The following is a 26,630-nucleotide window of genomic DNA, read 5'->3' on the forward strand; positions in this document are numbered from 1 at the left end:
TTACAGTACCCGGCCACTAAGTAAGCCCTGAAGGTCTTGTCTAAGGGTTGAGCAGAGCGCAATGACAGTCTGTGGGCAATGTTGAAATAGTTATTTAGGAATCAAAATCCTCTCGTATACCAATTTCGACGACTTGCTTGACCACTGGAACACCATGCTATGTGCCTAAACTTTATGTTATGGCGGCGTCAGTTAACAGCCGCGATGATCCAATTCATAGTCAACCGATGAAGCGCAAGAGAGCTCGGGCTTCAAGAGTACGTTCTGGATGTAAAACGTGGTCGGTTCCGTTCTCTTCCGGATTGATTCCAATCAAATTATTTGCCGAATCAGTGACTAACATCTCATGTAACAGCAAGTGAGTAATCCGAAGGATTTGGACAAACTCTCAGGAACTCTGACATTGTCTATCCATCAAGAATACGCCATCTCAAATGCGACGAAGCGAAGCCGACGTGCCACCGTTGCTGTCGAGACCGGGTGAAATGCGACGGCTATGACCTCCTGCGACAGACGAGTGTGACCCATCATGAAGGACATCCAGAGTATAACACAATACAACTTGTCCAGCCCAAACAGTCACTGCTTACAGATACAAACACCCAAGATCTATATTTCAATCATGCTGTTCAATATACGATCCAGGATTTGTCCGATTCAACGACAAGCATAAGTTTTTGGGTCGACTTCCTGCCCCGGTCATTATCACAAATTGCAGCAACACGCTATGCCTTGATAGCATTAGCAGCTGCTCATATTGACTTCCTAACACAAAAGACAGCAAGTTGCAGCGCTGCAGCTGCAACCAAGCACGAACGATCTGTTATACTGCACTATAATATGGCAATCCGGCATTTGCAACCTCTTATGTCCAAGGCGACACCAGAAGATGCTGAGGCCGCTCTAGCTTGTTGTATCTTATTCATATGCCTTGAGAACATTCGAGGACGATATGCTGAATCACTTAAGCACTTGGAATCGGGAGTTGGCTTGCTTATGTCTTTGTTGGTTCCCGATACGAAGCATCGCTCTTTGGCATCCCGAAAAGGTCGTCTTCCAGTGGCGTTGCACCAAGCAATAACATCTACAGGCCAAAACAAGCGTACTATAGACCATATCGCTGTGTTATTCTCCCGCCTTAGTCTGGAGACTCATCTTCTCACAGACAGTGAAGTGGTTCCGCTCATAACCATCTCACGTGCAACTCCGGACCTAGGCCAAGTCGAGCTACAGTCACTTACGCCTATCATGACATTGGACGCTGCTAGAGGCGAGCTTCATTCATTTGAGATTGCTCATGATATGTTTTATCAACAAGCTTACAGTAATATTAAAAGCAGGCCATCTCATGGAGATATGCGACCTAATCAGCAGCCCGAGTACTTCTTGAATCTGTTTAACTGGGATGAAAAAGTTGCTTATCAACAAGTATACCAACAATTTTGGCAATGGAGCGCCCGTTTCGACCGGTATATCCTCGAACGCGCTTCTTATCCAAGATCGTCTAAGGATCTATCCGACGCATCCAAGATACGTCTTCTGCAAAAGACATGGACTGCTATGCTAGACAAAGAGCCGTGGACATTTAGCGGCCAAGACTTTCCTGCAATCGGCGTCTTGGATGAGTTCCTACCTGAAGTCGAGTCGATCATCAAATTGAGGGATCCTTCTTCACGGCCTCTCATTACGTTTGGCGCCGACATTGTACCCTATATAACGATTGCTGGATATTTGACGGATGATTTGGGATTGCTGCAGCGAATTATCAGCGCTCTGAAGCTGCTTGATAGGAGGGAAGGGTTTTGGGATAGCAAGGATATAGCTGAGATCTTTGAGGCCTCTATCATGGCGCATGCGGATCTTGGATTGGATATCAGACATAATAGTAAGGGCATTCTTCACATGGCCAAGATTCTTTCGGAGATGGATATCCCATGTATCTCGCCGAACAACTCGATCGCTTTACTAGCTAGAAATATCGAACCATAAAGGTAACTTATACAACAAGGATACAAATATATAATAATAAAAAAATAAAAGACTAGAAGTTGACATAAGTTCATGGCAGTGCCATTGACATGCCAATCACGACAATTAATGGAACTGATTCCACTGGCTTCTTCATTGAGTATCCCACAGTATCAAATTATTTCTTTTAACTATATGTGAGTAGTTACATATGTACAGACAAAAAAATTGCTTGAGATGATTTGGAATAAATCTTTGATGGCCGAACCTGAAAACCTTCTACTGCAACGATTCGGTACCATCTGGACAACCGATGCCTCAAGTTTGTTGATTGACATATTGTAGGCCAAGATCGTATCACTCGGAGATGAAGTTTTTACTAGATCAAGTAAGATGTAGGTGATAATTAAGCTGAGCACGAAGCTTGAACTATCTGCACTATCCATCGCGTGATTTGCGAACCTCGTTCCTTCCTGCTGCGATCCTGTGATCTATGAGCCTATACATCACCAGTGATACCACCAAAAGAGACACAATTGAAGCAGCTCTCTCACCTGTACGTTGGCTGCAGTGCTTTCGAACTTTGTCCTATTCTTTGCTATTGAAGGGGTTTCGAAAGCAGTAGTAAGCTCTGACTCATCATCACTTTTCTACGAGATGAAAGTCATGGTGGATTTACTTCACAGAACATCTTGATTTGTGAGTAGGAAAGATCTATGGATGGGTAGATTTTTAAACTTGCTTTGTGATTGGTGCGTCCGTAACTTTCTCAAAACGGTTAAGCACGCACGTGGCTCAGTCAGCCCCATAAGTGGAGTTCCGTGATTTCGGCATCGGCATCGGGCTTGGCATAGGCTAAAACTACTCAAACTCCACCTCAAGTCAAACCTTCTGCTTCTAATTGGTGCCGTCGTAGATTTTCCAAAACGGTTACTGTAAAATTCCACATGGCTTATGTCGCGCAGAGGCTTGGACATTGATTGTTAACGCTTCTCGCCAGGAGACATTTTCTCGCCTTAGTGGGCAATGCAAGGTACATTCAATTAGTCATTGACACTGGGCATGCATAGATCAGATGAGTACTAGGAATGGCTGTTTACTGGTTTTGATTTGATTTGATTTGATCTGTTGCTTCTAGGCTGGAAAATTTCGAAGCCAAATGGAAGAGAGAGGCTAAAAAAAGATAGCTTGACGTACTGCAAAGTCGCAGATCATCATTTGTGTATATGCGACAACGCACAAGGGCACCTAGACTCTTAGAAATATGGTAGAATTATGAAGCTGGCTCAAGTACCACAACTGGGAACTCCTTTCTTTAGTCACTATGTCGTAAAGCTCGGCATCAAGGAGCACTTGGCGCATGAAGATTGCTTTAAAATATTGGGAAAACAACTCGTTTTAAGGCAAGCACCTTGCTCACTAAGTCGAGGCAATAACGGTTGGCCTTTTTCTCGTCAAGGGCTCCCCATTACCTATGATGTCTTGGTGCTACCTATTAGTGCAGTTTATGGCGCCGATGCAACCTCTAGTCTGTTCCGCAAGCCACAATGCATTGTCTCTTGGCATATGCCCAAAATATATCTTTAAAGCTCGATCACAAAACACGATGGAATAGCTAGAATAGCTTGTATACGGAAACCCACCAAAAACTCATATGTCATTAGGCAATACGAATATAAGAGAGAGTAAGGGAGTATTATATAATTAAGAAATAAATCGGGCATTCTCAGAATCTCTCGTTTTGCCATTCTGTCGAATTCCTGCTTTTTTGGTTCAAGCATGAGTTTAAGCACTATCAGGCTCGACCCTTGGGGCGATCTCACTCTTCGAGTCGGTCCAGACGGCGCAACAGACGACTACATTGTCTGTCCGAGAACACTAGCCCGTGCTTCCCCAGTATTCGAGCGTATGCTATATGGCGGTTTTGCGGAACGAGAGCCCAGCACAAGGGCAGCTGTCGGTGAATGGATCGTACGACTACCAGAAGACAATCCCATAACCATGGGCCTTTTCCTTTCGATAATACATGGCAATTACGATGAGACTCTACAGGACCTTTCTCTTGATGAGATCTATTACTTAACGGTCGTAGTGCACTATTATGATGCAACCAAAGTACTCCGACCATGGGCAACAATCTGGATCAATCATGTCGCCAGTCTGGTTGAAGATGTTAACACGCCCATGCTGAGGGTCTTGTGGGTTGCGTGGGAACTTGGTAGCATACCGTTATTCCGGATCGTATCGCGTTACATCTTGTTGGAGTTCGACGCTGCAGACTTTGCGGATGCATTATCCTGTAGCAGCACGCAAACACCTCCTGGTGTGCTAGGTACGTCTTAAAGAACTCCCCATTAATGCCAGTGTGAAGAACTAAAGTACTAATGCATTGATAAGAACATATTAACTCTGTTAGAGAAAATGTCCTGTGCTCGTTGCTACAGCCATTCAGGGACTTGATTGGCCACCTACTAGTTGAGGATGAGAAGCCACGATGGTGTTGTCACGCTGTTTGGATGGGACCGCATAGGTGCGAATCGATAATCCTCGGATCGCTTACATGGTGTCTCTGTAAATCAAAACTCTGGCCGCTACCAGAGGCACCTGATATCTATGAGAGTATTGCAGCAATTTATACACGCTTGTCAGGCCTCATAATCCACGATTTGGGGCAATTTGATAAGAAAGAAGATCATAGTATCTGCAATCCGTCAGGAATGATCAATTCGCACATGAAAACAGCCCTTACTTGTCTTACCCTCCCATTGACTCGAAGGCATATAGAGTACATAAAAAAACAAGAACACATACTTGACATGAAGATTGGTTGTTTCAAGCCACTCCTGAGTGATAAGTCTGCAGCATAAATCCCCTGCACAAGTTAGTTATAGAAATCAAATCCAATCAAGAGCATATTATCACAAAGAGATTTTCACCTTTTTTCTTTTTGCTCGCTTGAATCTACCTGAAAACCCTAGGCTACGCCGTTACATTAATTGGCCTGATCTACTTCTCTTACTAGCCAGTTACCAAGGCTTTAAAACATAACTTGCGCTTTTCCCAAACCACTTAACTTTTCGTATCTGTCAAAATAGAGGCTATACATTTCCCCTGACTCCACACACTTTTCTTAGTCCAGCTAAACTTGCGGCAGCTCCACTTAGTCCACATAGCACCACTATGCGACGTAGTAATAATATTGAGGTAGGCTCTAACTAGGACCCATTGCTTACGTATCTTGTAACTGCCGCATCTACTAGAAAGCTTTAAAAATGCTCATGAATGGGTCTTCTTAAGAAGCCTTTAATATGCCGAAGCGATCTAAGCCTCGATGCCTTCATGAATTGTCTTAAACACAAGCTGTTGCGATACGAGTGAATGTGCATACGTGAGTGCGCTAGTGCACGAGCGTATTGCATATACCTATCGTAGCTCTGAACCTCGAATAAACACACACAGTATCAATCAACGCACCAAACATATTATGAAGACGTCATAATCACCACCGAGGTGATACCAACACAAACGCATCCTAAAGGGGTCAACTTGACTATTTAGCTGTCGAGACTTGCACAGGACATTCGTGGCAGCATCTGGCTAGGCATTCTTCAAAGACATACATTCACATGACGATACTGTTTTTGTGCATTCAGAACCGGAAATCTCTTCTCAACTATCTTCCGCATTATCTTGACTGTCTTTTCTTCATTCTTTCCTTTTCTATCCTTCATTCTCTCATTTAAGAGACCAAATGAGTATGGATACACCAAGGAGCTGGAACAATTCGGCTGAAGACTATCCTATGAATGATCTTATTCAACATCCAAACAATGTACGCCCGCGACTCAAAGAGTTGACCAAAGTACATTTGCTAACAAACTTTTGAACAGTCTGTTACTGATCCTGCTACACAGTTAACTAATACTGATCACATAAGTGATGTACATCAATCAAATGATGCTCATGATGTTGGTGAAAGTTTGCTGTCAGATCCTAGTGGCTACCATTCAACAATACCTTATGTGACTGGCACTGGCCAGATGCGGTATCAACGTCCAGCAACTAGCCCAGCGAACGGCGAGGATTTTTTCGGGGATCAACACGATCTTCCAAACGACGACCAGAACTCCTACACAACCCCCAACGACTCCGTTGATGCGCAAGAAATGTCGTCCGCTATGGGTGCCCATGGAGCTATTCGGCGCCGCGCCACTCGAAAGATTAAACTGATTCAAGGCGGCCAGGGATCAGTCTTGAGCGCAAACTATCCCGTACCAAGCGCAATCAAGAACGCATTGCAGCCCCAGTACAGAGATGTGGAGAATGGCACCAGCGAGTTCTCGGAGATGCGGTACACCGCGGTGACTTGTGATCCTAACGAATTTACCTTGATGAACGGTTATACACTGCGCCAGCACATGTACAACCGACACACTGAGCTTTTGATTGCGATCACCTACTATAACGAGGACAAGATACTATTCGCTAGAACCTTGCATGGCGTGATGGAGAATATTCGTGATATTGTGAATCTGAAGAAGTCCCGGTTTTGGACGCAGGGTTCAGCAGCATGGGAGAAAATTGTAGTGTGCCTAGTGTTCGATGGTTTCGAAAAGGCGGATCGAGGTGTACTCGATCTTCTTACAACGGTTGGAGTGTATCAAGACGGCGTGCGAAAGCAGGATGTGAATGGAAAGGAAACAACAGCCCATGTCTTCGAGTTCACGACACAGTTATCCATCACTCCCGACCTACAGCTTGCTCGTCCCAGTTCGAACGCGGATGATTCTGATAACTTGCCCCCAGTGCAGCTCATCTTCTGTCTCAAACAAAAGAATACCAAAAAGATCAACTCGCATCGTTGGTTATTCAATGCTTTTGGACGGATTCTCAATCCGGAAGTCTCTATTTTGATCGATGCAGGAACGAAACCTGGACCTCGCTCTCTATTAGCCTTATGGGAGGCATTCTATAATGACAAGAACCTTGGTGGCGCATGCGGTGAGATCCACGCTATGCTTGGGAATCGAAACTCCAAGTTACTAAATCCGCTTGTGGCAGTACAGAATTTCGAATACAAGATTTCGAATGTTCTTGATAAACCTCTGGAGAGCTCTTTCGGCTACGTCACTGTTCTCCCCGGTGCATTTTCAGCATATCGCTTTCGAGCGATCATGGGCCGTCCCTTAGAGCAATATTTTCATGGCGACCATACATTATTATCTGGCAAGAAAAGTATCAACAACATGAATATATTTAAAAAGAACATGTTTCTTGCAGAAGACCGTATCCTTTGTTTCGAGTTAGTGGTGAAAGAAGGACAGAATTGGCACCTGTCTTATGTCAAAGCTGCCAAGGGTGAGACAGACGTACCAGAAGGTCCTGCTGAGTTTCTCAGCCAACGCCGCCGCTGGCTGAATGGATCATTCGCTGCCTCGTTATACTCTCTTATTCATTTCGGTCGCATGTACAAATCTGGGCATAGTCTGATCCGGATGATAATGTTTCACTTCCAGCTGCTATACAACATTGCTAATGTTGTGTTTAGCTGGTTCTCCTTATCATCCTATTGGCTCACTACCACTGTTATCATGGATCTTGTCGGTACACCCGTAGTTGCATCAGACTATCACGGCTGGCCGTTTGGCGATACCGCGTCCCCCCTATTCAACCACATTATTCAATATATTTACCTTGCGTTTGTGATCATACAATTCATTCTGGCCCTTGGAAATCGGCCAAAGGGATCGCAAGTGACCTATCTTGTATCGTTTGTAGTATTTGGATTTATTCAGCTTTACGTCATCATTCTGTCATTCTATCTGGTTTACCGGGCATTACGGACACCCATTGGAGACCAGATTGACACCTCTTCGGGCGTGGCATTCTTTGAGAGCATGTTTGGAGGAACGGGAGTGGCCGGCGTGATTCTACTAGCCCTGATCACCATTTACGGCTTGAACTATCTTGCCTCATTCCTCTACTTAGACCCCTGGCATATGTTTCACTCCTTCCCGCAGTATATCGTCCTCGCTTCGACATATATTAATATTTTGATGGTTTATGCCTTCAACAACTGGCACGACGTTTCTTGGGGCACGAAGGGCTCAGATTCAAGTGAAAAGCTCCCCTCGGCTAACGTGATCAAAGACTTGAAGTCCGGTCACGAGATGGTCGAGGAAGAGGAGATGCAACAAACAGATATCGACCAGAAGTTTCAAGAGACTGTGCTAAGAACTCTGTCTCCTGTTGCAGTGGAAGTTACCGTAGAAACGAAGGAAGTCGACGATACGTACAAGTCGTTTAGGACCCGTTTGGTCGTCTCCTGGATCTTGTCGAATATGCTGCTGGTTTGGATTGTTACCTCTGATGATTTCGCATTTCTTGGCGTCGGTGTAAGTAACGAGACCTTCTGATGACGTCTATAACAAAGTCCTAATTCTTTCTTGCAGGAAGCCTCTACGACCCGGACACCAGGATACTTCCGATTTCTTCTATATGCCACCGCTTTTTTGTCGATTGTCAGATTCGTAGGGTTTCTTTGGTTTCTGGGACGGACAAACATTATGTACTGCTTTGCGAAGAGGTAGTCGCATATATTCGACATGGCATTTGAAGCTAGCTTGAACTAGCCCAAGCCAGCAGCCATTCATCCCTTTTAGGTTCTAGAGACAAACAACATTTGAAAATACTTTGCGCAGGCTGCGCAACGGGTACCCGCGGGGCGGGGAATAGCCTCGACAGATAATCCGCAGGCTGTCTATCAGTGGGGTAGGTAATTGGAAAATCTATATAAGTAAATCGCAAATAATCCGTAGAAGATATCATTTGTTTTAATTTATCTTCGCTAATTTTGAAACTATTCCCAAATTATTTTTGAAGCTCAAAAGTAAACCAAATTTGAATTTATATCAATCTTTATATTAATCTTCGCAGCAGAAACTATAATGAAAAGCTCTGTACTAGGAGATGGAGAAGGAACTAGATAATCCTCACTTCATGAACTCAAAGAAACCTTATAAATCATATTTCCCTTGGGAAATTCGATTAGCTGCAGATCAACGTACAAACGCGTACAAGGCAACTGTTGCGATTAAACAAAAATAAACTAACGTCCTAGTTTCAGTGAAAACTGCTCGTCCCATAAAGGAAAAAGAGAATGTATACATCCCTAGTTAAGACGAAATTGCCTTGACAGGTAATCAATTAACTCGCGCGATTGAGGCCCATAATTAAAAACCAAATGTTGGATTGATGATTCACTGCGGCGCAGACCGTACGCATTGCGGCGCAGAATACGCGTGACTCCCTGGAGACCAAAGCTTGTCAGCACCTCAAACTTTCTAAACATCCGTTTCAGTCATCCTTCGTTTTAAAGGAACTATACACCAGTCTCCAAATCTCCCAGATACCCAACTCCATAGCGTAATCATGACCCAACTCACTTGGCTTATCACGGGCTGCTCATCCGGCTTCGGAGAGGAGCTTATTCTTAGTGTTTTAGCCCGAGGCGATCGAGCTATAGCTACCACCCGAGGATCTACAGATCGTATCAAGCATCTGAAGGATGCCGGTGCCGCTACCATGTCGCTTGATGTGACTGATTCACAAGCCAAACTCGATGCAAAAGTCCAAGAAGCTCTCAAAATTTACGATGTCATCGATGTCCTGATCAACAACGCTGGCTACATTGAGGCTACATTGAGGCTGGATTAGTCGAGGACGTTACGTTAGTTTCCCCAAGGTTCACATGAAACTGTTAACTGATGATTTTCCTTCTAGTCATGAAAGACTCGTCGCAAGCTGCAACACCAACCTATTGGGGCCTATCAATTTGACTCGTTCAATTCTTCCCCACTTTCGGCAACGAAAAGCTGGAACCATTATATTCATGGGTTCCGTTGGTGGCTGGCAAGGTGAGGTTGGTGCAGGCCCATATTGTGTGGGAAAATTTGGACTGGAAGGTAAGGAGTTTCGTAATTTCGCTCTCGATCGGCTTCGCTAACATGACACTATTAGGTATCGTGGAGTGTCTTCAAAAGGAGACATCTCAGTTTGGTATTCGGACCGTGGTCATTGAGCCAGGCTACTACCGTACAAAAGTATACTCTGAAGCCAATGTCAAGTGGGAACCATTTTCGATCCCAGAGTACGAACCCACGCAAACTGCTTTGAAAGGCATGGTGAAAGCTGTTGATGGCAATCAACCCGGTGATCCCAAGAAGGCTGCAGAGCGCATCGTCGATATTGTCAGACGAGAAGGCTTGGCGGCTGGAAAAGAAACCCCACCAAGACTTCCTCTAGGCCCAGACTGCCTCCAGCAGCTTAAAGATAAATGTTTGTCCACGTTAAAGATCTTGGAGGATTGGGAAGAACTCATTGTCAGCACAAACCTTGATGGCAAGTAGTAAAGTGCATTTCTTCCATGGTATGAATATTAAAATTTGACAATCATGAAGGGCCAAGACAAAGATGAGTACCGTAACATGTCAAGAAGTTGCTACTCCTCTCTCATGTTTTCATTCTGTGCTTTTGCCGTGTAAAATATCTACCTTTACAATACCTCTGATGGTGCCCGCGCCCAGAGTGCGTACATTAACATTAACAGGTCACTTGGTTCCGTGAACTTTCTTGTCGTTTGTTGTCATGAAGGTGGAACTTACCATGGCTCTGTCGATATCATGTGATTAGATATCCTAGGTTGGATAAAAGACCATAGACCACATGATCGTGTTAACATAATACCTCTCTCGTCATCACACTATGAAGGCAACAAAGATTTAGACCTCACATTTCGAATCAAGTCACAGTGCAAATTCATGTAGCCGGGCATGATACATAAGTAATTTCTGAATTCCTTTTAAATCGCCGTTTAAGTCTATGCAGTACAAAAAACCACCTGCCCAATCCAAAAATTTACCCATGATATCCGCCCGCTATTTGCTTCGAATGTTTTCATCATTTCGTGAAGCGTGAAGGTCATTACTTAATCATGTCGAAGTCATATAGCTGCAAAAAGTTAGCTTGATTATCGACGTTGTACGCAGGTGGTCATACCTCAAGCACTTTCGCTCATACTACTGTTGCTGCCGCTGCTGCTGCCGCTGCTCGTTGGTCGATTTCGTAGTTTTCCAAAGTTGACCTTAGCAGGAAAATACTTATCCAACATTTTCTTGTAAATTGGCTATCAAAAATTAGCTTAGATATTGATGCGCAATTGAAGTGAGTCTTACAATAAGCTTTTCAACATCAGGAGGGCTATCACTCTTGCTGTAAAGATCATACTGGTTGAAATCCTGTACCCATGGCTTCATCGCTCGATCATGATCGTTCTCAAAATGTGAGTATTCATTCTCACGATGCCATGGGTAGAACGAATGATACCGGATCATTGCCAAAGCCTCAGGTGGGAGTGTAGATTGGTCTTTGAGAATCTGGTAAAGAACTTCATCATGACCCCATGACATCATGACGTTGTCTAATCCACACCCTGGAGAATAAATGCCGTATTTGGTGTTGTAGCGAGGATCATTGAAGTCCGGGTTGTCTTTGAGACTCTCATAGAGTTCGATGCGCTTCGAGTACTCAGCGCCTACTATGAAGGTATCTCCGACAGTATCCCACTGTCCTTGACCCCCCATGAGGCACCATAGTTTGCCCAGGTCATGAACAAACCCAGTAACAACCATCCAATCGGGCCGTCCGGCCAGTCTTGCCGCCTCGGACGTCTGAAAAAGATGCTCTAGTTGACCGACCTGAGTATCAGGATCTGACTGATCAACAAATTTATCGAGAAGCAGTGCACCCTCCAACACGCCCATTTCCCACCGAACTCTGTTGGCAAATTCTTGACGAATCGTGATGTTGTATTCCACAGTTTGTTTGAGATGTTGTCTATTACAGGGTTAGCATATACGATCTACATATACTGAGAAGGAAAATGTCAGATTCATACTCTGTGTAAAAGTGTTTAACATGGTCTTTCGACTCATCATATCTTCGAAATAGCGTCTTGTCTTTCTCAGCGCCAGGCTTTTTCATATCGGCTTTGATAACGTTGAGCTCGTCGATTTTGTCGGAGGTCATCTCCAGTGCTTGTATATCTACTCCATTTTGAAATGGGATAGTATGTTGCTCCTCGGCTGGTGCGATTGAAGACTTAACCTCCTGTTGCCTGACTGAAAGTACTGAAGCCATGTTCAATAATGGTGAAGGAAATAAAGGGAGGTAGATGATTAAAAATTATGAGGTCTTCTGGAATGGTTTTTGAGATTCCAAGCAATAGAAAAGATTTTAAAATGAACTGTAGGTACTTAGGTACTTATACTTTTCCCGACCTTTCAAACAAGAGCTATTACGATATCATACCTAGGTACCTGGATCATCATTGCCAAGACTTTAACTATGTATTGGGTTCCATCAGAAAGGGGAACAAACATTTCTTCGGGTCATGGCAAAGAAACTACCTAGGTAATGCGTGGGGGTTTGAGGGGGGTGAGGGGGATTGACGGGGAAATGTGGAAACCGGGGTTACAGGTTTATAGATCTTGTTGATGATCAGTTGTCAACATTAAGGAAAATTGCTTAATTGGGTGCAGAGAGAGTAATTTTTCGGACTTTTTGCCGGTCCCCTAGATCTTCCAAGGTTAAATGATCAGCGGTCCATGCGGAGATATATGTGGGTAGTATTGTGCAACGGAAATAGAAAAATTACTAGATCGGTTGATAAAGTGGTAATTTCGAGAATTCTTACTTCTGTCTTATCTCTTCGTTCTTCTTTCTTCTCCGGACTACCGAATTGGCAGTTACCGTCTGTTCGTTTCTGGGACCGGGCGTCGGCAATGATGCCTCTATCCTCATCCGTCGTTCTTGGCAACTTTGTTCTACTTTAGAGTTTTGCCCCAAATCAACGTTGTTATCACATGTTCTCACGATGCCAGGAAAATCCTCTATTTACAATATAAGAATTGTGGGTAGGCTCTTGATAATTCTTATCAAAGCCTATCTAACCGGATTCATTACGCATCATTCTGACGTGTTACAATATGATAGTCCAGAAGTCTAGAATATCAATTACCCAACCACCAATATGCGTCTCATACCTAGTGAATCGACCCCGAATCGAAAGCCGAGCTTGGCAGAATGATCAAGAGACATGAGAAGGTATTGCCGATGAGATATCCTTCCGGGCTTGGCTTGTGACGACAATCCTTTGTACTATTGACGTCGATCAAGAAGGTTTACCGCTACAGAGTACTTATTCCCATGAAAATATAAATACCGGTAGAGATGCAAAGACTTGCTTGAAATATGATGCAAAGCGTTGTTGGTGAATGGTTCTATTACTTCATGGCTCAATGGCAGTTTCTTGCTTACTTTTTCCAAGCATCACTATGATGAATGGCCATTTCCAACCAGTCTTCCCCTTTCTACCATTTTCCATTTGCTACATCATACCTCGGAATTCAGTACCGAAGCTCCCCTCTTCCCTTCTCCAGATAATCGGTAGGCCCGAGCCGGTTCCACATGCCCACCATCTCAGCGCGGGATTGACAAACCACTGATCGATTATATACTGTTTCAACAAGCTGACACTCTCGGGATATTCATTGAATCATGTTCGTATCAGACCACGAATTGTCAACTGGGAATGAAAAATTAGCATAGGAGGAGCAATACTCAAACCTCGCTGACCCTAAATCGGCCCATTGCCGTATATGCTGCACTCTCCGCCCATGTGTCTCACTCGGAGAGTGCACATGATGTACTAGTGATAATAAAAGCACAGATATATAGTCCCAAGATACATTCTGGTCATCTTTCTATCTACATGCATGTGGCTAAGCCATATCTTTATTTTTGTTTTACAATTTGTGAAGTCGACCTGTGCTTTCAGACCATGTAGGGTATGTCATTCTCTCTTTTTGTATTCCTCGATGCTGTGATATTAGCCCGTCATATAACCAATTCCATTCTCAAAGGTCTTGTGCAAAAGCAGGTCTGCTTTGCTACAGTGAAGCAGAAGTCTTTTTGCATTATCAATTGGAAGGAAACCCCCATGCTTTAATGAGCTGGGTCGAGATTTTCCAGAGGGGAACGTTCTCTGGCGACCTACCGCTAGACAAACTCAAACGCAATCATAGACTTGTCCACCCTTGAGCCACGAAACTTTTATAGATTATTTGATTAGGAATTTAACATCAAAACTAATCTATCAAATAAATCAATTCCATAAAATCAAGTCCCAGATGTAATCTAAAAAGCCGTCGTCGACCAAAATGATCCTCTAACTCTCTACATAGCTCACCAGAAATGATTAATTAAATCCTTCTAACTCTATACCAGAAAACTGAACTCCACCAGCACATCAGGACTTACTCTAAATCCTCGCTATTATCGATCTTTGGAAAGGTGCATTAAGCAAGGAGTATTATCTGACCATGAATGAGGAATGGCTCCAGATAGAATACATTCTTTTATGACTCAGTGGTGTCAACGAGAACTTTCAAAACCAAGCTACCATTCTCATCCTTGACTTTACCAGCCATTGCAAATGCTTCCGGAATACTCTCGAATCCCTTGTACCTCTGCGTGATTAACTTGGAGAGATCAGGGAGCAAAGGATCTTTGCTCGCAACAAGTTTAATGGCATCTGCATAAGTGTTTGCATATCTGAAAACACCTACGAGATCAACCTCGCGTAGAGCAGCTGCAGAGATTGGTAACGTTTGTATGGGTGTTCCCATTCCAATCAGCATAATCTTTCCTCCTGGTTTAGTTGCCTGACAAGCGTTAGCATCAATCTTCCCATCCCGTAAAACATCTTTTGACTCACATATATCGAAGCCTGGAGGCATGATTCAACACCCGTACATTCGAATACTGCATCAACCTCCCCTTCTCCAGATGCTTTCTTAACCAATTCGGCGACCTCTTTCGCAAAAGCCAACTTATCCTCAATTGTCTGAGGTCTGGTCATTGGAACCAGAAGTTTGGCATCTGCAAAATTGTTCTGGACTGCAAAATCTAATCGGTCGGGCTGTATATCTGCTATAACAATATTCTTGGCGCCAGTAACTCTGCACATTGCTGCACATAAGAGGCCCACTGCTCCGGCACCGAAGATGAGTACCGTCTTGCCCTTCGGTAAAGCTGCTCGTCTTGCGCCGTGGATTGCGACACTGAGAGGTTCGAGCACGGCACCGAGCTCAAGAGATACATTTGCAGGTAATCTACCCCAGTGAGCACGTGGCAGAAAAAATACAGAGTCAATACCTACAAATGACAATATGCTGCAGGATGATTAATGCGTTCTTGCAGAGTTCCTTGGAAATGTGGGAATGCTTTCGCTGAGCTTCTAAACTTCATTTCTTTGCAGATATTGTATCTTCCATTTACACATAAATCACAAGTCTTGCAAGGAAGTCCAACTTCTAAGGCAACGCGGTCTCCAACTTTCAGATTACTGACTTCGGAGCCAACAGCAGTAACAATCCCAGCAGATTCATGCCCAAGAGTCATAGGCTCCCGGACAATAATATCTCCATTTCGATAATGATTATAGTAATGTAAATCAGATCCGCAGAGACCAGTAGCCTGCACCGCGACTTGTACCTCTGTTGGCTCAGGTACACCTAGAGTACGAGTTTCCTTTTCGAATGTCAGCCATCGTAGTCTTACCTTTTTACAGAGAAATTACTTGAGAACACCTAACTTACAACTTTCAAATCTTTGGCGCCATGAAGCACGGAAGCTTTCACTTCACTCCGCTCACCACTTTCGATGTTATTAGTAGATGCCATGATGTTGAGTGCTTTCTTGTAGAAGATATTGTATAATGATGATCCTGATTTCATTCCAAGGTCAAAATGTGTCCTTGAATGACATTTTACAGTAATTAAGTACATTGGCTAGTCTTTGTACTAAAATGACTTCTTTTATGCCGACAAATCAACAAACAGGTTATGACGGTGTTATCAACCCCACTGTGGAGAAAATCGGGGAGCTACCCCCACGTTTTAACATCTCAGGCCGCAAATCGGAGTGGAGAGTGGGAGCACAAGAGCAAATTACTTAATTGTCCAATTGATATACGAACTTAAGTACTAAGTATTAATCCCCAATTGTCAGACCATGTGAGGCTTCACGGAATAACACCTTCGGGTACAACATAATACAATGGCAGCCACAGCTTTATCAGCGTTGTTCTCTTTGGAGGGTCAAACCGCACTCGTTACTGGTGGTACTCGAGGTATTGGACAAGCTGTTTGCATAGCACTTGCTGAAGCAGGAGCAGATTTGATCTTGATCCAGGTGATTACCCTCATTACACCGGATCCAAACTGTATCGTACGTACTGACGAAAGATTTGCTACAGCGTAGTCGTGAGAATCTCGAGACTCAGAGAGCCGTTGAGGCTCTGGGCAGGAAAGCTCCCATATACACCGCGGACCTTGCATCGCAGGAAGAAGTCGCCGGCATCACATCTACTATCCTGAAAGATGGACACTCGATACATATCTTGGTAAACTGTGCTGGAATTCAAAGGCGCCATCCGAGCCACGAGTTTCCGGATAATGATTGGAATGAGGTACGCATCTTAGTCTCCATAATGTATCAAGGTGGATTGTGCTAATAGTCATCGTATTTAGGTCATTCAAGTCAACCTCAATACTGTCTTTACCCTCTGTCGCGATGTTGGTGCACACATGTTGAAGCTCGAACCATCTGCCATTACTGGCCGAAGAGGTAGCATCATCAATTTTGCTAGTCTTCTTACCTTCCAAGGTGGTCTTACTGTCCCAGCATATGCCGCATCGAAAGGTGCGGTGGGACAGCTTACCAAAGCTTTATCAAACGAATGGGCATCGAAAGGAATTAATGTCAATGCGATTGCTCCGGGGTATATCGAGACGGAGATGAATACTGCCTTGTTGGCCAACCCAGAACGATTGAGGAGTATTAGCGAAAGAATACCGGCGGGTCGATGGGGTTCCCCAGATGATTTTAAGGCGAGCGTCGTTTTCTTGGCAAGCAAGGGAAGTGCATATATTTCTGGAGATATTCTTACGGTTGATGGTGGCTGGATGGGCAGATGAAAACTTGTCGGGTTCAAAATAATATATTTCTAATTCTAATTCGATGCTCTTTGACTTTACGCCGTTTCCCTCAATGTTCATGGTTCTAAATATTCAGGTTCTCCCGGTCGTCATCCTCAGACTGGTTGATAAAAACCATTTTATGGGAATTTTTTACTCTGACGAGATCAATTGGCTCATGGGTCTCCTGCTCAGTTTATAGCATAGTATGGAATCGTTAACCTATGATTTATTGAATGTTCTTGTTCAAGATTTCAGTATACTATTGTATATCCCACTCATGTAAATTGATCATGACACACCACGAACTATCTGCATCGATATCATTCCTTCTCTTTAGATTGTTTCTTGTGGGGCCTTTGCCGTGTGTATACCCTTTTGACAATCGGCCTGTTCATAATTATCGTAGCGCCCGGAAGAGTATCTCAACGTCAATCAAATTTTCAAGATATATCTAGCAGGCCCACCTACCCCCGTTTATGCTATTCCTCCCAGTGACTACTTCCTCAGTGCCGGTATGCACTCCCGTCCATGAACATTCAATTGAGTGCTATTCTGTCTTTCCGTTCCATCTTTGTGATCTCATCTCCGAGACATGCCCCGCCAACCCCACGCGCAACCATGAAAAATCTTTTGCAAGAAAATCCATGAAATGGAACGCCACCAAAGAAATCAGACAAATCAAGCATTAGTGGTTAGAAATATTACGGTGTAATGATACTCCGAACCGTTTCGTGGGGATGTCATTCCGGGGTCTAGAGAGCTTCTGAATCCACATCGTGCACCAATCGATGAACACCCACAAGATTCCCCAACGCCATCATCTTTCATCCGTTTTCTCTTTCAGTACAACCTGCAAATGGATTGGATAGAGCAGACTCAAACCCAGAAAAGAAATCTTTCCTTCCCAGTCATAAAGCCACGCCCTCTTAAACTATTCGCTCCATTCACTCCAAAACAGGATCAAAATTTCACCCAACAAAAATATCAACAACTTCCTCAATTTTCAGGCTAAAAAGATGAAAAGAAATGCAAAATGTCATTGGAGCGGCAGGGAGTCGAACCCTGGACTTCATCGAAACTTATCAGATGTATCTGTGAGGATATCTGAAAATGCAAACGAGGCACTCTACCACTGAGTTACAGCCCCTGATGGTTGTTGTTGTTGTAGGGATGGGGGTTAAGTTTATATATATCTATTATTTAAATGTCCACTCATGAGATGTGGAGTTCATGCAGGAAAATAGGTTGTGCTTATTGTATTGGTATTTGTCAAGTGCAAGACCCGCAGAGGGGCAGTATCCACAACCCCTCTTCTTGTTATTTTTTTGTGACCACTCAGCAGGATTCCTTTTGCTTGTGATGGATAATTGATGCTCTGATTGGATGTTTTGAATGGGCTTCTTCGCATGTATCTGATTTTTAACGACATACCGCTTTCGTGGCTAGCAGCGTTCACTTCATCGTCATCAGTTATTGGGTTCACTTTTGGCTCATCTCCATACATAGTAGGGGTTTTGCGAGGTGGAAGGGATTAATAAGAAAAATGAACTGTCATTTTATATTTTCATATAACTTTAGCATGAATTTTGAATATTCAGGTGGAACTCAATAACTCAAAGGATTTGAAAATTTGGCCTGAACCCAGAAATTGGAAGCCTCTCATTGTCAGACTGCAGTACGGACTGCAGGAAACCATGATACAAGGATGTCAGTGACCTGCCTTGAAAATAGACGGAGAATCAAGAAAGTCCAATGATGATTGTCAGAGTTCGAAGTCGTAGTTCGATTTAAGGTCGAAAGGAACCTAAATCTTATTTCCCAAATAGACATCGTTGTAGAGTGAAGACATACCTTTAACGTAAGATTGATTTTTTATGCATGAAGCAGCGCCACTTTCACTGCAGTCAATTATAGAAGAGACTACCACGAAACGATTGTCCAAGTCCGGTCCTTTCTTACATCTGACTCACATGAAGCAAGTCGTTTCAACCATACGGAGATAGGAAATTCTAACCTGACGTCGAGGTGGAAGAGCGTTGAGCTTTATGAAGGATCAGCCCATTGTAATGTTTCAAATCAAACGTCAATCTGGTAAACACCATCCAGAAATCAATGGTATATTAAAATCTACTCAAGATATGAAAATGTAAAACTCATCCTCATAGCAATATCAAGCGGTCCATCAACTGCTACTGTTTCAATTCAAAGAGATACGAGTTCATTATCCCTTCTACGATTTGAAAGAAAGAATCTCCCCTGATTATTTCAAACCCTGTCATTTAGAAAAATGGTTGAGGTGTGACGTATCGAGTTATCACAATCACCAACAGTGAAGTTGAGATTCATTGATAAAGTATTCTGATGCTGAATTCGATATATTTCGTATCATCTTGAGGTTCTCGGTAGTCCTTAGCCTCTTTAGCGAGCTCCCTACATTATAAGTTATCATCTGTCTCTAACATTTAGAAGCCCAAAGTTGAGAAAATGGCACGTTCAGGACAAAGAACTATCAATTTATAACTCCGATATGGAAAGAAAAGCGCAATCCTCTCATCTGAAGGTTGTACAGCTGTACAATATCTCTACCCAATACCTATAATGGTAGACTATCGTCTAATCTTTTTCCTTTGAATTAACAACCATTGTCGAGGCGCGCGCAACTATTTTTTGCTCTCCGAAAGAATGCTCTATAAATCTGGCAATTCAAGTTGACAACCGATAACATGATTAAAGAAGCAGTCAATTCCGAGTTTCGAATGGTATATATTTGCTTTTTGGAAGAATTTCAAAACGACTATAAACAAGAGGAATCGAGACTGAATGTCAAACCACTAGAAGCCCCTGTATTATCCCACCAAAATCCCACTATTTCCCCATCGCTATCTTCATCTTCTTCATCTTCTTCATCCATTTCGCCGTCATAGCCCTCTTCTTCATCATCGTTGTACTCCACAACGATAACACTGCCATCCATTTCTTCATCGCTATCTTCCCCTTCATTATCTTCATCGATTCCTCCGTCGTTACCCTCCTCCCCATCATTGTTGTACTCGACAACGATAACGCTGCCAATACTTTCTTCGTCGCTTCCCTCTTCCCCTTCATCATCAACCTCCTCAACACCATCAACAGCGTCGGCGGCAGCCTGCGTAGCTGCAGAGTCTGCAGCACGCTGGTTCTTAATGATAAGCTCCCTGATGTGCTGCTTCGCGTGACTCCAACTACTATTAAAGGAGCGCGGCGTATTAATGCGTCCGTAACTGGCCGCCCAAACAGGATCCGCTTTTGCTATACCAAGCATCATTTCCCAATAGCCGAAGACGTGGCGACTGAGATCTGTGATATCGTAGGCTGTTGCTGTTGTTGGTGCAATGGTCTCGTGAACTCTCATTGTCTCTTGTTGAACTGTAAAATGACTAATTAGCATTTTGCCTTGAGAGACTGGAGATGATGATCAGAGGTTTACTTACACCGTATCTTCGCGTTGTAGATTGCTGCATCTTGACGGCAAAGAAAAGGCAGGGTATCAATGGTAGGATAGGCTCCCGGGCTGTATTGCTGGTCTTTAAACCAGAGGTTATAGTCTATGTTACCCACTGGGACATGGGCAGACATTGTGCGAGGAGGAATACGATGATAGTGGACAGTGATAGTATTGCGCTACGGAGCTGATAGAAATTTGAATGAGACGACGACGCGAATTTAGTTTGTGAGCGCGGAAGTGCCCGTTGGATGATAGCTGGTGGGATCAAAGAGAAGTTTCAATATTTAGAAAGAGTGTATGAGACAATATGCGGTAATAAAAAGCTTTTTCGCTACGCGTTAACCTTCTTTTTGGTGTCCTTTGTGGTGGTTGTCGCGGAGCTCGAGGTTGCTGTACCCGACAACAAAAATCAATTTGACGCGTGAATTTAATGTTGACATAAAAACATGGGCTGACTATAGTCCTCGTGTATGTTGAGACGACTACCTTTATACAACTAACTCGGAACAAGCCATTTGGTTTGTTAGTATCCTATTTTGAGCAAGTCTTAACATTAATGCAATGCATTATTCTCACTTGTCAACACAACAACCTCTTCGAAGTGGAGGAGAGGAAAAGTAGTGAAAACCACAAAATTCTCTTGAACTGAGGAACAAAAAATCTTTTCAGTGGATAAGACCAAGACGTCTACTCAAATACGGTAAGTAAATAAAGAATGAATTATATTCACAGATTGATCACGCAGTCAAAGAACCAATACAAGACAGTCAGGATTGCTCAGAAGTTGTACTAACTTATCAATACAGACAGCAAAGGGGACCAGAGAGCAGAAGGTTGACAAACAAACACCTCAAATTTATTCGATAAATCTCAAGTTTACTGCTTGGATGGCAGCAGCAGTAGTTTTCTACTTCCAACACATGCACCACACACGACAAATCAACAAACAAACACAACACTGCTTGTCAAAATGACAATCACTATCTGGTAGTCATTTCTGGCCTCGGTAGGACAATACCATTATACAAACTACAACCAAACATAGGGAACGAGAAAACAGTTATACACAATGCCTCGCTTGAAAGTTACCCAAAACGCTCTGCAAAACAACGAGCTAGGAGAAGAGAGGTTAACAAGTGGGGTATGGATATCTATCTATTTAAAAAGTACTACATTCAGCCGGATCCACTACATATTATGATTGTGGGTGAGTATTCATGGGGCAATTTTTACTTGAAGGACAAAGTACGGAGATTTTCTATGCCAAAATTGCCCTTGGAGCACAAAAGGGAAATCTCAAATCATCAAAAACGCCTCTGACTAGACCTCAGAATAATAGTTGCTACCACTTCGAATGTCTAAATACAAAGTCTCGTTGTACAATCAGAAGTTCATTGAGGCACCTCAGTACTGAAGCTCTTACTACAGATCCGCGAACGAGGAGGTATGAGATGGAGATAGGATAGCCCAAGTCGCTTGCATATATGATGTTTGGTTACCTCCAGATCTAGATCTGTATACTCGTCTTACTCAAAATTATTGATTATAGGTTTCCCCAAATGTTATAGATAGGCCAGATGAAGTACTCAGATATAGTGGGCTAAGCATTTCATCTAAAGTTGCCATTTAGTCTCTGGGCGATATAGAGTGAGTCTTGAATTAATTCGCAGCCTGGCTAGTTAGTGGCCGCGGGCTTCTGAAGAGATATCAAGATGCATGTCGTCATGTAGCCGAATCAACTTCTGCGCGTGATGATAGCGATTGTTTCCACAATGGCACAATTGAGACTGCGCTAAATCATCTCTCGCCTCATCATTGAAAGTTGAGCTATCGAGAATATTCTACCAACATTTCATAAAGGGCATGCAGATATTTAGGACAGACTGGTTCGTCATCGTTCAACATAAAGAGATCATGTATATGCATGTACCTACTCAAGTCTCAATTCCACAATCCAAATATTAGTAATGACATGAGCTAGGGTATTTCCTGTTGCCGGCTCCTGTCCAATATTAGAACAATGGGGCGTTACCTTAGCTAACTAGGTTTCCTCTAGACACTGTACCGACACCGCAGACTATGTCAACGCGCCCTACTACATCGCCGGCATAAGTATGAAGAACAACGGTCAATACTCTGTTCCCGGGTACAAAAATTCCCTGCACGACATCTTACTCGCATTGATGAATCAATTGGGTTGAAAATGATATTGCGCCGGACAGTATCATCGGGACTGCATTTGCGAGCTCCACAACCGCGGATGTGGTTACGAGATAGAGACCGATTTGTCCGCATCCCAAGCACGCGAAGTTTGATGGGGAGGGAGACCCCAATGATGCTATGAGTTGGAAGTGTGAGATGCTTTATTAGTTTTTTTGGGGGTATGCGGTGTAGTGTAATGTAATGTGTCATGATTGATGAGAGGTTGAGTTTATGTGTTTGAAGATATGATTCAACACTTTGTTGTATATATTAAACTGGAGTGTGTATGACGTAGTAATTATTATATAGGTACTCATTATCAAACTCAAATTCTATCTAGAGAGCTAGAACTATACACAGAAAAGACTAATTTTTGAATAGAGTCCAATACGAGTCTAACGTTCTCGCTAAATCTACCATAGTAAGCATATAAACACTTCAATTATATTGATCTCTATTAAATTCAGAGGCTAAAGATAGATGAAAAAAGCTATCATCATCATCTGGTTAAGACAACAATAAATATAAGAATTTTTTATATACATAAAGAGATCTAGTTCTTGGAAATGATCTCCTCGCTATGTTTTTACTAAAGATTGATCTTTAAAATAAGTAAAACGTTTCTTTTGATTGCTTTAATACTCGAATATAGACTTATAATAGCAATGCTATTGCTAAGTTAATAAGCCCTCTTTTCAGTTCGTTCAGATACTCACCTACTGTAAAGTTATTTATATCACTGAGATAGTGAGGGCATGAAGGATATCTTCCCTAGCATTAGATTGTGGTTACCTAGGCACACTTCTATTGGATTCCTACGATTTTCAAAAAAAGGATACATATTTTACGGCACACACAGGGGATGATCAATTCCAGCGTAGAGAATTGACTGAGTAATTAATTAGAGTAATTGGAAAGTGGTAGTGTCACATATGTTTTTCATATTGTCAATATATTGGAAAAGCATCGATGTGGAAGCAAGGAAGGCCCAACAAAGACTTAGTACAATGGTCGCTTAAAAGCGTCGAAAGTGTAGGTCCAAGTGTCGTAAGAAGCTTGGTCAAAGACACAATCCTGGGTAGTACCATTGTTGATCCAGAGAGGACGAAGAGGCCAAGCACAGATTTGAGCGTTGTCACCTTTGTAGTCACCAGCCAAGTGGGTGGCATTGAGAGTGACAGGAACCGTGTCATTTTCCACCCATTCAATCAGGACCTGCAAGTTGGTTTGAGGGAAAGGACCATTTTCTTGTTCGCTGTTGATGGCGCAGTGAGCTGCACCGGGAACCATGTATAAGCGGTACCATTCTTTCAAAGCTTCAGTGCTCTCGTTGAAGGATAGACCAGGATACATGATGCTGCGGACAGACTCATAGTAGTGAACTGAAGAAGCGGCGGGCACACTAGGATCAGATTCACCATGGAAATGAAGGATTTTGCCTCCGTAATTGTAGATATCAGTGAGATCCGGGTTGTTGGTCTGAAGTGAGTCCTCATATCTGGTCCAACCTTGAACCATCCATTGCACCAAGGTATCATAGGTGACATTATCCAAAGAAGAAAGGTTATCAAGATCCTGTAATTCAAGGAACCTAGCGACCCATTCGCCACCAGTTCCAGCAATGCTGAGTTCGTAGGAATCGGTATCGGAATTGTAGGTAGTTGCTGCATCTTCGAAATCGGCAGATGGCTGATACGAGAGATAGGCACGTCGACCTTGAGAATCGTGTAATCCGTCGAGAATGGTTTGCGCAACTGCTACTGCCTCGGCTGACACAGTACCGTTTGCAGCTGGGGTGGTAGTTCCTCCGGTCATCTGCCTCTTGCGCTTACCATAACCAAGACCAATGCCGCCACCAGAGCTGGCAGCACAACTGTAAGGCAAGCCGATAGTTTGGTTGATGTTGTAATGAAGCTTGCAAAGGTCTGTTCGAGCCACCACGCCATCAACCTTGCCATCAAGGGCATCGCAGTTAGAGATGGTTTCATTAACAATTAGTTCAAACTCGCATGGCGATGGGTAATAATCAAGTGTTTGCTCGACAACATTTGAGAAGAGATGATTGACTTGCTGTTGGCCATATCGGAAAGCTGGTGCACCGGCAATAATACCGTCGTAAATATCACCCCAGCGTTGAGCTTGACTCCATCCCTCACGACCACCGTCGGAACAACCTTGATAATAAGCGTAGAGCTTATTATCACCCATATCGTAAAACTGCTTAGTAAATTCTTTTCCAAGCGTAGTCAGCTCGCCAAGGGCCTGATAACCAAACATGTAAGTGGGCTCCCAATTGATTGTACCATTTTCGAGAAGGAATACGGAGTCGAAAACAGTATCAAATCCACCATCAGTGAGACCAGACGCGGCGCCATACATAACACCTCCGACAAGGTTACTAGTACCCGAATTGATGCTGTAAGCCATTCCTCCAGATGAGAGCCATCTGTTCTCGAAGTTCTCTGGGGCTGGCAACCAAAGTGTTAGAACCACATTGTCCCCACGACCATTGTGGGTATAGGAGAAGGTGACGTTGCAGAAATTGACAGTAGCATCGGGGAAGAAAGTTTGTCCGCTGACAGAAGTGTTGTAGACGACGTTTGCTGTAACCGATGATGGGATGACAGAACTCCCGAATAATGTACCGTCCGCGGGTAAAGCCGCTTTAGCGACGGCTGTTGTACAGATGTCGGTCAGAGAATCTGCAGAAGCTGTGGCAGCAGCGGCTGCGATTGCGAAAAGTGACTTGCGCATTTTTAAAGAAAGAAAAATCCAATTTAGAATATCCAAATGGATAAAAGTAAAGACTGTGTTGAGCTTCTAGCTATCGAGAAAATAACGTAGATGTACTGAGAGGAAAGCTAGATCTCTTGCTGAAGCTATTCCTTTAGTTCAAACGAAAGTCTTTATACTTGATTAAAGGTGTAATAGAGGTCAACGAACATGATCTTAGCAGGGGCATTCTGTCTAGTGAAGTCTCTTCTTTTCACCGTAAAGTGAAGCAACGCATTGTTGTACGTATGCTTCATTTAGGATACACATGAAAACATAATAGATGAAGGGCAAATGGCATCAATATTGATGAGCCTGAAAAAATCTAAACTATAATATTGGCCCCTATGACGAAGCTTTTCGTCAGCAATAGATACATCTGGGAGACAAGTCTACTGTATACATGCTATTCGCAATCTTCAAGGATACTCTTAGGCGCTAGACTACGGCCTGAGTGGGTATTAATCTATAGTCCACTTCTTGCATATGACATTCTCAATCGGAAAGTCTAACGGCACCCTCAGAAAAGTCTAATCAACCTTAGAACCCCTTTCTGGCCTGGGTACCTCTATCTTAGGTTAAGGCTGCAATGTGGGTGATCTCCGTGATTTAAAGCAAGCTTAGTTCAAAGAACCTATAAAGATCTTTATTCTCGATGTGAAACCTTAGGTACATGTTGAATAGTATTTTTATTTCCATAGCGTAATACCCCAGAAGCTTCCTCCCTTGAAGAAAAGAATTACTTCAGGTGTGCGACTCCTTGTATTAAAACTCTTGGAGACTAACATTTCTAGTATCAACTAGAACTGTAATAGTTAAGTCGAACGAAGGCTATTCTCGAACTTGTCTTTATACTAAGTCAGATGTATAAACTTGAGCAAGCAAAACTATCAAGTTTATTCGAGTTTTATATAATTTGTCAAATGATTTGTTCGATTGATGATTGATTCACGAACAAATTTCTACTAAAAGTTAGACAGCGATCTGGTTTCAAAGCTTTTGTTTATTAAGCTCTTCATGTTGAATGTGCACGAATCGGTGCCAATCACACCCTACTCGTTGTCGCTAGGTCACGTGTGCACAGGTCACGCGTACATAACTAG

At 43.2% G+C, this 26,630-nt stretch overlaps 10 protein-coding genes across 10 annotated transcripts; 6 read left to right on the plus strand and 4 right to left on the minus strand.

The window, feature by feature from the left end:
* Nucleotides 1–179: 179 nt before the first annotated feature.
* Bfra_000927 (putative c6 zinc finger domain protein) lies at nucleotides 180–1,989 on the plus strand (the record flags this gene model as incomplete). Its single annotated transcript, XM_037331369.1, has 3 exons — nucleotides 180–257; nucleotides 356–463; nucleotides 514–1,989. The coding sequence occupies 3 exons, from the start codon at nucleotides 180–182 to the stop codon at nucleotides 1,987–1,989; spliced, it is 1,662 nt and encodes a 553-aa protein (XP_037197702.1).
* Nucleotides 1,990–3,747: 1,758 nt separating this feature from the next.
* Bfra_000928 (putative nuclear pore protein) lies at nucleotides 3,748–5,041 on the plus strand (the record flags this gene model as incomplete). The annotated part of the gene is made up of 3 exons (XM_037331370.1): nucleotides 3,748–4,300; nucleotides 4,366–4,815; nucleotides 4,995–5,041. 3 exons carry the CDS (start codon nucleotides 3,748–3,750, stop codon nucleotides 5,039–5,041), a joined length of 1,050 nt encoding a protein of 349 aa, XP_037197703.1.
* Nucleotides 5,042–5,719: 678 nt separating this feature from the next.
* On the plus strand, nucleotides 5,720–8,558 carry Bfra_000929 (putative chitin synthase 1 protein; the record flags this gene model as incomplete). Its single annotated transcript, XM_037331371.1, has 3 exons — nucleotides 5,720–5,800; nucleotides 5,859–8,363; nucleotides 8,421–8,558. 3 exons carry the CDS (start codon nucleotides 5,720–5,722, stop codon nucleotides 8,556–8,558), a joined length of 2,724 nt encoding a protein of 907 aa, XP_037197704.1.
* Nucleotides 8,559–9,399: 841 nt separating this feature from the next.
* Nucleotides 9,400–10,376, plus strand: Bfra_000930 (putative short-chain oxidoreductase protein; the record flags this gene model as incomplete). Its single annotated transcript, XM_037331372.1, has 3 exons — nucleotides 9,400–9,683; nucleotides 9,751–9,932; nucleotides 9,988–10,376. 3 exons carry the CDS (start codon nucleotides 9,400–9,402, stop codon nucleotides 10,374–10,376), a joined length of 855 nt encoding a protein of 284 aa, XP_037197705.1.
* A 650-nt stretch (nucleotides 10,377–11,026) lies between these two features.
* On the minus strand, nucleotides 11,027–12,165 carry Bfra_000931 (putative myo-inositol oxygenase protein; the record flags this gene model as incomplete). Its single annotated transcript, XM_037331373.1, has 3 exons — nucleotides 11,027–11,152; nucleotides 11,202–11,862; nucleotides 11,924–12,165. The coding sequence occupies 3 exons, from the start codon at nucleotides 12,163–12,165 to the stop codon at nucleotides 11,027–11,029; spliced, it is 1,029 nt and encodes a 342-aa protein (XP_037197706.1).
* A 2,279-nt stretch (nucleotides 12,166–14,444) lies between these two features.
* Bfra_000932 (putative sorbitol dehydrogenase protein) lies at nucleotides 14,445–15,875 on the minus strand (the record flags this gene model as incomplete). The annotated part of the gene is made up of 4 exons (XM_037331374.1): nucleotides 14,445–14,750; nucleotides 14,804–15,200; nucleotides 15,248–15,618; nucleotides 15,687–15,875. 4 exons carry the CDS (start codon nucleotides 15,873–15,875, stop codon nucleotides 14,445–14,447), a joined length of 1,263 nt encoding a protein of 420 aa, XP_037197707.1.
* A 271-nt stretch (nucleotides 15,876–16,146) lies between these two features.
* On the plus strand, nucleotides 16,147–17,066 carry Bfra_000933 (putative 2-deoxy-d-gluconate 3-dehydrogenase protein; the record flags this gene model as incomplete). Its single annotated transcript, XM_037331375.1, has 3 exons — nucleotides 16,147–16,281; nucleotides 16,346–16,558; nucleotides 16,620–17,066. 3 exons carry the CDS (start codon nucleotides 16,147–16,149, stop codon nucleotides 17,064–17,066), a joined length of 795 nt encoding a protein of 264 aa, XP_037197708.1.
* A 2,690-nt stretch (nucleotides 17,067–19,756) lies between these two features.
* On the minus strand, nucleotides 19,757–20,684 carry Bfra_000934 (uncharacterized protein; the record flags this gene model as incomplete). The annotated part of the gene is made up of 3 exons (XM_037331376.1): nucleotides 19,757–19,863; nucleotides 19,899–20,474; nucleotides 20,540–20,684. The coding sequence occupies 3 exons, from the start codon at nucleotides 20,682–20,684 to the stop codon at nucleotides 19,757–19,759; spliced, it is 828 nt and encodes a 275-aa protein (XP_037197709.1).
* A 938-nt stretch (nucleotides 20,685–21,622) lies between these two features.
* Bfra_000935 (uncharacterized protein) lies at nucleotides 21,623–22,019 on the plus strand (the record flags this gene model as incomplete). The annotated part of the gene is made up of 3 exons (XM_037331377.1): nucleotides 21,623–21,694; nucleotides 21,721–21,760; nucleotides 21,793–22,019. The coding sequence occupies 3 exons, from the start codon at nucleotides 21,623–21,625 to the stop codon at nucleotides 22,017–22,019; spliced, it is 339 nt and encodes a 112-aa protein (XP_037197710.1).
* A 1,735-nt stretch (nucleotides 22,020–23,754) lies between these two features.
* Nucleotides 23,755–25,509, minus strand: Bfra_000936 (putative tannase subunit protein; the record flags this gene model as incomplete). Its single annotated transcript, XM_037331378.1, has 1 exon — nucleotides 23,755–25,509. The coding sequence occupies one exon, from the start codon at nucleotides 25,507–25,509 to the stop codon at nucleotides 23,755–23,757; it is 1,755 nt and encodes a 584-aa protein (XP_037197711.1).
* Nucleotides 25,510–26,630: the final 1,121 nt, after the last annotated feature.

This window comes from Botrytis fragariae, assembly GCF_013461495.1.
Source record: "Botrytis fragariae strain BVB16 chromosome Unknown tig00000001, whole genome shotgun sequence".
In the NCBI taxonomy this organism is placed as follows: Eukaryota; Fungi; Ascomycota; class Leotiomycetes; order Helotiales; family Sclerotiniaceae; genus Botrytis; species Botrytis fragariae.